We start from the raw sequence: 10,083 nt of genomic DNA, 5'->3' as shown, positions 1-10,083 counted from the left end.
CAATGGGCTGCAAGATAATTGATGCGTGTTGTCTCCACACCTTACAAACGTGGACCAGTCAAACTATTTGATGTCAATGTGCGACTACAATTTAAATCTATGACAGTGACCGTTATAAAGGAACTATTTTTTGCAGTTTCTTGTTTGTATGCGGCACCTGATGGTTTTTTTTTTCCTTTTACAAATATGTTTATTAAAAATTAAACAATTTGATACATGGAAAAACAGTGAACGCTAAAATAATGACCAAATATTACCTGACGCTTGTTGATGTAAATGTACCAGCTATAACTGGAGCCACGCCAGAAAATAAACTTTTTATCGTCTGAATCAGCAGTACGTGAGTATACGCACGCTTGTTATGGGCGCCGAGTTTACATCTCGAGACAAAAATCTCAATATTTTACTTTATGTATTAGTAAAATAGTAACGTATGCATTTGGGGTGTAATTAGTTAAATGAATATATGTATTTTTAGAACGTTATATAATTACTGTCGTCTTCCTAGTGCAACGTCATCAATCAGCTCCGGGAGGATCTGTGAGCCTCGCGGCGGCTCCCGCCTCGGCAGTAGCCCATAAAAACAAATCGCAGTTACAGCCTTGCTTCGGTTGCGCCTTGCCAACAAGCGGACCTGACGGCGAGGCGGTACACTTGTATTACTTGTCTGAATGTATGAAGGAAAAGTCGCACGCGTTTTCCACTGACGAGCTTTTTATATAGCCCACACTGGTTGTTAACCAGGTTCAACGATGTCCGACGCTCGTGGTGCTACAGACAACAACGGAGACTCTGGGCTAAACGGTGAGTAGTCAGCTATATTTCACATTTTTAGCGGTGTTTTCTCTCAACGTAGCACTGACTGCAGAGTGGGGGTGTCTACGATATGTTGTGTACTGTATTTTACATTTCTTTCAAATAGTTGTGCATGTTCGTTTATCTTTTTTTTTTTTTCGTCTCGAAGCTACATTTCAGGAGGTGGAGCGAAGAGCCCCATGTTCTGTTGTTTATTGACAGCGTCGGGACCAATAGTTGTTTAGATCTTCTTGACTGACAGGCCTGTGAGCCAGTCAGAAAGTCACGCTGTGTTATGGAGGTGGGGTTAAGTTTTGTCAACAAGGCGAGATCGAAGATGCCAAAAATTGGTCAAATTTGGGGCAGATGATTTCTGCAACCATTTCGACAAGGATTCGGAGCTTTCTTTTTTATCGTTGTGGTTGTGTTTCTTTCCTCTGTTTTGTTTTGTATTTTTTACGTTGTTCGACATGAATGAAACAACGTAGCTACTGTATTTCGAAATTACAGTAATAATTGTTTTCACTTGATGTCGGGGTTTAGGTTAGCTAAGCAAACCAAGTAGAAATCTGCTTGATAATCCAAACTAGTGAAGATTAGAATGATGTGAACAAAGCATGTTTATTAAATCTCTCAACGTTTCTCATCACTATGGAGCGCGACATGGCGGGGCATTCTATTTACAGCTACACTGAAGGGTCAGTGGCAGACAGTTCGAACGTCAGAACATGGTCATCGAGTTCAAATATTTCCGCCTACCATCTTAAAAATATTGTGCAGAGTGTGGTATTGTGATAAAAATAGAATGGCCTTCTGTCATTCGTTTGGGAAAACTTCCTGTTATTTGGTGCTCAAAACTGTAATATTACTGTATATAAATATTTAAGAGGCTCTTCTAATGACTCCTCAGTTTACTTGGCTATGAGTTGTGTTTATAGCTTTCGGGTGTCACTTCAGATCAACCACGAAGGCTTGAGACATACTGGACTGTCACCATACATGTTAAGACAAAGTTCTAAAGACATGTCCCCAGGGTTGTCAGGAAGATAGGACGACGGCACAGTGTGTATGTGCGTTATCTGAACCAGTAGGCTATTTTTGGACTTTCCTGGAGCTCTCACACCAGTCATAAACAAATTTATCTATTACATATGTTTTCCAACGCACGGTCCTTACGCAATATTCTGCTGTTTATGATTCTTAACATGAGTAAATCAACAGGTCACTTTGTGTCCATTCATTTAATCCACGTGACAGCTGATTGCAAGTCTGTAGCCAGAATGTTCGCAAACGCTGGCACCATGGCAACGTGGCTTCAAATCACAGACCACAGAGCAGAGACAATGCTCTGTCAACAGCAGCTTTGCTCATAGTGTACTATGTAATCCACAGGATGAGCACAAATGTTGGGTCAAGGGGGAGGGCCGGGTTACATATTGGGTCAGTAGGTGTAACTGGACAGGACTGCCTTTGCAATTGACATCGTGAACACAGTTTATTTTAATGTTATGGGATCTCAGGACCTCTGTGGGATGTATCCCTCGTCTATGGTAAGAATGTTTTTAAAGTATCTTGGTGATATTGGGAAAAATATTTTCACATTTGTATTTTTTGCGTCATGCATCAGCCTGCCTGTCATTAAAAATACAACTTTAATGTGCGGTCAGTCCCGCTCAGCTGCCTGCCCATGCAAAACTCGCATATAAAGGGAGTGAGCGTCATATATCACATGCAGGGTCCACAAGAACCCACAGGAAGGCATTTACTGCCCTGTTACCACACAGCAGGAAATAGTGCTTTCCTCATCAACATTTGATTGACACTCTCAGGCAGTCCATCGTCATATCCACTTGTTTGTCTTTGTGTGAAAGTGCTGCTCAGATTCTTTTTTTGGACCCTGCCAGGTTGTGAGGTCAAATCAGCGCAAGCAGGGATGTAATTCCCTCCCATAACATTGTCCATGTTTACTTGCACTGCCATAATTTAATATTAAGCAAGACAGAGCCATGTAAACAGCATTTTAGGGTTGCAGTAAATCCATATTTGAGTCGGAAATAGTTCATGTTTATAGAATCCACCCCGCAACAATTACCTAAAAATGTCTAATGCTCATAAAGAGTATTACCCAAATGACTGTAGCAGGCCTAAGTTTAATCATACATGCGACCAAGATTTTAGTCCTAAAAAATAGATTCAATAATTTCAGCCAATGTAGCAAGAGAAAAGAAAATATACTTGTATTGCTTATTAATGCTAAATAAAGTTGAATCTAAACAAATGCTGTAGTTCGTACAGATTAAATGCAAGTGTATTGAACTTAGAAGTTAAACACAACTGAACTGTACCTGGCAGTAATTCTTTTGTGTACCACTAGTGGTACTAGTACCCCACCTTGAGAATGACTGATGTAATGCGATCCAGTATAACAGATGGGCCTATAATTATGTCATGTTTTGTTGACTGTCACAAATGTAAAACATATTCGGATTTAATGATGTTTTTCATTTTCATACAAGTCATACCTAAGTGAACACTATAGGAACGAAAACATAAACAAAGCAACCCGGTTTGACATCAACTCAAACCGCAACCCTAAAAATAAAATGCTATTGCATTATTGCCTTCCTGAAAAATATTATGAAATCTTTCTACAGACAGAACAGAGGTTAAAACTTTTTTTTTTTTTTTGGAACATCTAGAGATTTAATTACATTTACTTCGTTGGAAAACTAGCAGTCAATGAATTGTTGTTTCTAAATGTTTTTTTGTTTTTTTTTAACAGTGTTCTGAACTCCTGTGTTTATATGTCAGTGTTGAATTGGGCTGATAAAATTAGTAAACAATCGGTTCCACAAAGTTAGAGAACGTGATCAAGCTAATGAACTTAAGTTATAATAATTTAACACCAATGGTTGTACTACAACATGAGCATTATTTACACAACATAATGTGTGGTTTGGAGGCACAGTCAGCAAACGAGTGTTTCTCCCCACAGGGTCCTGGGTGGAGTTGGAAATGAACAGAGGCGCTGCAGAGTCAACCCAGTCCTCTTCCACAGTTAGCCCTGTTTCAGGCCTGTTGCCCCTTCCTCAGGTGGAGGAAGAGGAGGCCATTGTGGGGGCACTGGAGCACGTCCCATCCTCGTCCTCCATCCACAACGGTGACATGGAGAAGATCCTGCTGGATGCGCAGCACGAGTCGAGCCGTAGCAATTCCTCCTGTGACAGGTGGGTTTATCATTCACATTGAAAGGAAAGTCAAAATGTTCTTTACAATAATATGTTGTATGCGGCCCCACTAGTTTATACACGGTATTCTGATTAATATTGAAATATAATCATATGAATTAAGCAGCAAAAGCCAGCCATTTTTATCGTCAGGGGGCGGCCATTTTGCCACTTGCTGTCGACTGAAAATGACATCACAGTTGCTCAGGGCTGACGTCCAAAAACTGCTCACCTGTTTTCTAGGCTTGGGCATATAACGTTGGCAAGCTGTTCCTTGATTGGTCATTATCTCAGCCCTGAGCAACTATGATGTCATTCTCAGTCAACAAGTAGCAAAATGGCCGCCCCCTGAGATGGATAAAAATGTGTGTATTTTGCTGCTTTATTTGTGTTCCACAAATGCAATATTAATCAGAATACTCACTCAGATCACTGCCAATGATGGCTATACAAAGGTTATTTTACTTTGACTGACAGTTTTAAGTACAAATTACTTCTCGACTTGTTGCACAAAGTATGATTTTGATTTAGTTTTACCAGGTTCAAATCACTATGTCAGTTCCGTCTCTCTTTACTAGTGTATAAACAGTCGGTTAAAGCTCGAGAATTTTCTTTGGCAAAGTTCATGGAAAGTCCCAAGCTTCCGGGTTCATTGCATGCTGTTATTTCACCATAGTGGTTGGCTTTTGTTGAAAGGTCTTTGTGACTTTCGGCCTTTTTAAGCCTGATTGAATCTGCAGCAATCAGGTCAGCTGATCTTGTGACTATTTAGATTTTTTCTCTCTCTCTCTCTTTCTCTCTGAGCTGACTGCTCGATCATCTCTTGTGTGTGACTTTTGTGTGCATTCGTCCCATTCCATTTTCCATCTATGAGGTTTTACTTGGAATAATTCATTCATTTTATTTTATTGGAATACAAGGAATAAGAAAACAACCACAAATTACCTTTAGAACCACTACATGAATGTATCATTGTTTTTGTTAGTAATACTGGGAATAATTTGAATATTTTCTTGAGCACCATTGCACATAACCATAAGCTGAGTTTCAGTGATGCAGAGCAGGTCCTCACATCCTGAGGGCTAAAATCGTTGAGGACCCTGAAGGCCTATCTCTCGTTGCTATGGTTACCTGTGGTTGTGCACTGTTTGCACTATGTAATGTTTGTCAGAAGCCAGAACACCTGCCAGCCCTGTGGTGGCTGTCAGATTTAACAAAAACACGTTTTACTTTTGCTTAGACCATCTAGCAGTGTTGTTATGACCATATGTAATAATTATTCGTAAAATTCCGTGTACAATACGAACCAGTGTATAATACAATAAAATATTTTTCGTGTTTCCCATCATACACAATGTTCTGGAGGACCCTTAGGGACCGTATACTGACTGAATATTTTTCATTTGTTGTTTTGCACCCTCAGTCCTCCACGGCCTCACACTCCACAAGATGAAGGACAAATCATCTTTGATGTGGACGTGACCGGCAGACGAGACAGTCAAGTAAGAACTCAAGTGGGGCCTCTGAAGTTCTTTAGAGGGGGTCGCCATGACCACCTCAATCCCCAGACTGGGGTATCCATGAGAATTATCACTAACATGAACGCTTTTGTGTTATTCTATAATCACAAGCATATTATGTTTGTAGGATTTCTAGATGTTGACTTGATGTTTGTGTTTTTAGACAGAAGAGGATGTCTTGGACAAGGAGAGGGACATGGACATCCTGATGAAGGATGCAGATTGGGTTGCTGACTGGTCTAGTCGACCGGAAAACATTCCTCCTAAGTAAGCCTAACTGTGTAAACATTCCGCCGCCATACACATACACACATCTGCTTGTTTTTACTGAGAAAGTGGTTGGTCAATATAGCAATAAAGTTGGTGTGACATCCAGATACTTAAGTAACTTAAGTAATACATTATTATGTATGTGACTGTGACTCACAGACTTGACTCAGAGCAGTGGTTGTTTGACTTATGACTTTAATTCATTCCGTGACCATGCTCTTAACTCAAAGCACTTGTACCGCAAATCTTCTGTACTTGAAATGGCCACCAGGGGTCAATATAATAGAGACATAGAGAATAAAAAACATACAATACAAATGCCCTCAGTCAGCCATGTGTGTGTTTTGTCTGCCCCATGCAGGGAGTTTCATTTTTGTCACCCTCGACGTTCGGTGACGCTCAGCATGAGGAAGACTGGGGCCATGAAGAAAGGAGGCTTCTTCTCTGCAGAATTCCTCAAAGTCTTCATCCCATCACTGCTGATTTCACACATCCTCGCCCTCGGACTTGGGTAAGAAACACCAAGTCACTATTAAAACGTAGACTTGTTGATCCATCAATTGTACTCTTGTCAGTGTTGTGTGGAAAAAGCTGCAATCCGTTTTGTTAGTGAAGTGATTTGCATTTAGTTTTCTTTTAATAGTACATTTAAGCATGACGTCACACATTCTTTATTTCTTAATTTCTTGGCATAAGTGGTGTTGAAAATGGTGGATAGATGGATGGTATATTTTCCAAATTACCGAATCTCTCCAGAAGAGGGCGCTGCTTAGTCACATGTTAGTTGTCTTGCCAACATAAACGTCAGTTTAACCATCGTTCCTTACCTGCCTGGGCTGCATTTGGACATGTGACCTGCATCTGGCTATCTTCTCAACAGAGTGTACATTGGGAAGAGGTTGACCACGCCCCCCACCAGCTCCTTCTGAAGCTGAAACTGAAGAAAAGTGCCTGTGACGTCGCCTGGAGCCAGAGAAAGTGTTGCTGTCATTTGAAGAGTTTCTCTTTCTTCTCCCCTGCTTGCCACCTTCCTCCTCTCCTCCTCGCTGAGATATGACATGTTCTCAGGAGAAATGCATCAGCCTCCTCATCCTTAGCCCCGCCCTCTCTCTTACTTGATTGCCTTTCCTGATACTGAATTCTCCTCTTATATCCACTCATTTGTAAAAGCTTTTCAAAGAGTGCAAATGGCTATATTCATGAGCTTGTTTTAGATGTCAAAATGGGTGACTATCTTTTAGAAAAGACAGTATATGGGAAATAGGGTGTGGGCAAGTATGTGCAAGTCACAAGTGTGCTGACAGTATTTCAAGGTTGGGTCTTGGGCAACAGGGTTGCGGGGTCCAGAAAGGTTGTATGTCCATGTTGTTTTAGTTGAACACTTTGTGACATATCGTAAGAGCTAATGGGCTGAATGGTACACAGCGCTGTGCTGTTGGATTCTTTTTGTCTTTTGTGCCCATTTTAAGTTTCCTGGAAATATTTGCTATCAAAATATGTAGTCAAAAATGTAGATCAGATTGAAGTTTTGAACATTTAGGTGAGGCATTTCTTGAAAAATCAGAGTTCATAGAAGCATTTTTAAAGACCTAAGCTATTTTGTTGTATGCAAACTTTTTTCCCCATTTCAAAAGAAAATCAAACAAAAACAAAAAAGCACCAAAGCCTTCCTGAGTTGGGGCAGTAGTTACTCCGTTTTTAACCTGTGTCTAATCTACATGGCAGCAACTTAAATGAAATGATTTCACCCGAGGCCCTACTCCATGTGTGACTGCAGACCCGACTGACAGTGTTCAACAACGGCACAAAACTTTTATCTGCTAAGGTTCTATGGGAGTAGACAAGGGTCCTGCCCAGTACTGAACTTTGACCCATCTTCGAAATGCGAAATAGATGGAAATGGAGTGCAGACAAAAATGTTAAGCATTTAATAGAAATAACTGGTGATGAGAGATGAAGGTATCCCTCTGTCATTTCTTTAGTGCTCTTCACAGCAGTGTCCCACCAGGTTAATTGTGATCATTTTTACAAACAAATAACAATTAGTTAACAGAGTGGTGATTTTTGATTTAGCTATCACCGTATTACCATAAGCATGACTACTCTGCTGTTTTATTTTTATTTTATTTTTTTTTTAGTTTTTACAATTTCTGCTCCTGTGTATATGTGAGCAGGAAAAAAAAAGGCTAATTACTTTTTTAACATGATTGTGAATGCACAGCGCATGAGTCGCCTTGGACATGTTCCAAACTAAAGAAAAAAAAAAAAAAACTTTACGTTGACTGGTCCTGATGTGAGAAGGAACCTGTAGAGTGCTCTCATACTGAGATGGTCTGGCAGTAATTATTGTAATACATTTGCTTTATTTTTCTTCTCCTATTCCATTCAACAGATGATAAACATTTTGTCATTAAAGATAACCTGAATGAATATGCCATGTTTTGGGCTACGTTATTTATGTACTGTATTAAACTTTTAGAACAAGTCACAGGAGAGAGTGGATATTTTGAACATGCATTGCACGACCACTCCTAAAACCTTCTAAAACTCCTTGTGGTGGGATTTTGTGTTGTTTGCTCCCTCCTCTTGTGCTCAGTAAGCTGTGTCACCCTTTGGCAGCTGTCACGGTCCACAACTGTTGTTTTTTGGACCCTATTCAAATCCACAGCTTTGTGTGTGCCTGCTTCGGCATAGCTGAGACCTGAGTCCCATGTTTCATAACTTGTTCAAAATTCCTGCGAGCGTTATAGTCGCAAACCGAGACATGGTCTGACCCCTTTTAGGAGGAAAGGGGGGGGAAACGAGTGCAGGGGCTGTTTTTACCTCCCAAGTTGACTTGTAGACTTGCCCTTTATCAGCTCTGAATGTGCTCACATTTCAGAAACCCAAAGGATGTGCCTTTGCTTGGTTAGCCCAAACCCACACTTGAATATGCCTCTTGTCAATTCTCATTAACACTGCTCTCCAGTGGTGAATATTCTGCAGTGCTGCCATGTTTCTTCTCACACACAAACTGTATAAATTGCCTCTCACTACTAAAGCATATCATTACCAAGAATGTTGTTAAATTGTAATTTACAGGTTGTCAGAAAGTATTCTGATTTCAACATAATTTGATTTTGTCAAATTGAACACAAACCTCGCTACTCTTGTCTAACACTGCTTTACAGTTTAATCTTTAATTTCACAAAATCTTTAAATGTAATGCTATGAGGTAGCTCAACATCATCATCTGATTTTTCTCATTGCCATAAATGCTCATCTTAAATAATATTTTGAAACGTTCATTCCAACAGCTATTAGTCGACCCAGTTTTAATTAGCTAATCCCTGCCTGATTGATTTATAGTGTACCACGCACATCCTCTCTCCTCCTCCGCCGTCAGCACACCTTTTATTGACCAATCCCAGCACAGCAATACCCACAACTCCTCCCACTGCAGCCGATGGCGTTACCATGGGTTACCGTGGGTGGTGGCCAGTCATGTCCCTTGCGTCGGTGAGGAAACTCTCTCATGTTTTTTTTTTTATTTTTTATTTTTTTATTATTTAATTCAAAGGAAAACCCTTGAGATGCAACATTTCATTTTCACGGGTGTTCAACACAAACAAAAATAAAACAATATATGGATTTATTAGAAAATACATTGGGAAAATTTTGTTTACTCACATCCCTATGCCCAATCTCCATCTTGAGCATTTCTGCTTCCTCTTCACTTTTAGTTGACATGCACCAACAGTAGAATGTGTTCGTGTCAGATGCTGTCATAAAGTGCTGAAGCAGCAACTAAACATGCTGTCAGGGATATATATAAAAAAAATTAAAAAAAAAAAAAAAAAAAAAAAAAACACCGTCTAAACATGGTATTCTGATTCACATTGTGTTTGTAGAATATGATTAAAGTGGCAAAATCCACCTGTTTTTATCCATCTCAAGAGGCGGCCATTTTGCCACTTGCTGCCGACTTAAAATGAATCACAGTTGTTCAGGGCTCAGGTAATGACCAATCACAGCTCAGCAGTTTTCTCAAACTGAGCTGTGATTGGTCGTTACCTGAGCTCTGTGCAACTGTGATGTCATTTTTAGTTAAAAACGGGTGGGTTTTGCTGCTTAACTAAGAATGATGTTTTTATACTATAGCGAAAGCGCATAAAACATATTGTAAAGAAAATTTATGGGTTGCCTTCCCTGTTAAAGTATAGTAAATCACCTGTTTATTATTATATTGGGTTCACCTGCACAATCTGTCACAATTTAACACTTTAATACTG

At 39.9% G+C, this 10,083-nt stretch overlaps 1 protein-coding gene across 2 annotated transcripts; it reads left to right on the top strand.

The window, feature by feature from the left end:
* Positions 1–420: 420 nt before the first annotated feature.
* On the top strand, positions 421–8,242 carry bnip3lb (BCL2 interacting protein 3 like b). 2 transcript variants are annotated; one of them, XM_077497632.1, is made up of 6 exons: positions 421–804; positions 3,791–4,022; positions 5,446–5,524; positions 5,706–5,809; positions 6,174–6,323; positions 6,693–8,242. In XM_077497632.1, the coding sequence occupies exons 1-6, from the start codon at positions 753–755 to the stop codon at positions 6,739–6,741; spliced, it is 666 nt and encodes a 221-aa protein (XP_077353758.1). In that variant the 5' UTR covers positions 421–752; the 3' UTR covers positions 6,742–8,242. The 2 variants fall into 2 exon arrangements, with proteins under 2 accessions (XP_077353758.1, XP_077353759.1); XM_077497633.1 differs by lacking the exon at positions 421–804 and adding an exon at positions 2,187–2,345.
* Positions 8,243–10,083: the final 1,841 nt, after the last annotated feature.

Source organism: Festucalex cinctus, chromosome 15 (assembly GCF_051991245.1).
Source record: "Festucalex cinctus isolate MCC-2025b chromosome 15, RoL_Fcin_1.0, whole genome shotgun sequence".
NCBI classification, from domain to species: Eukaryota; Metazoa; Chordata; class Actinopteri; order Syngnathiformes; family Syngnathidae; genus Festucalex; species Festucalex cinctus.
The sequence above is the reverse complement of the archived record's forward strand: the minus strand, read 5'-3'. Positions and strand labels throughout refer to the sequence as shown.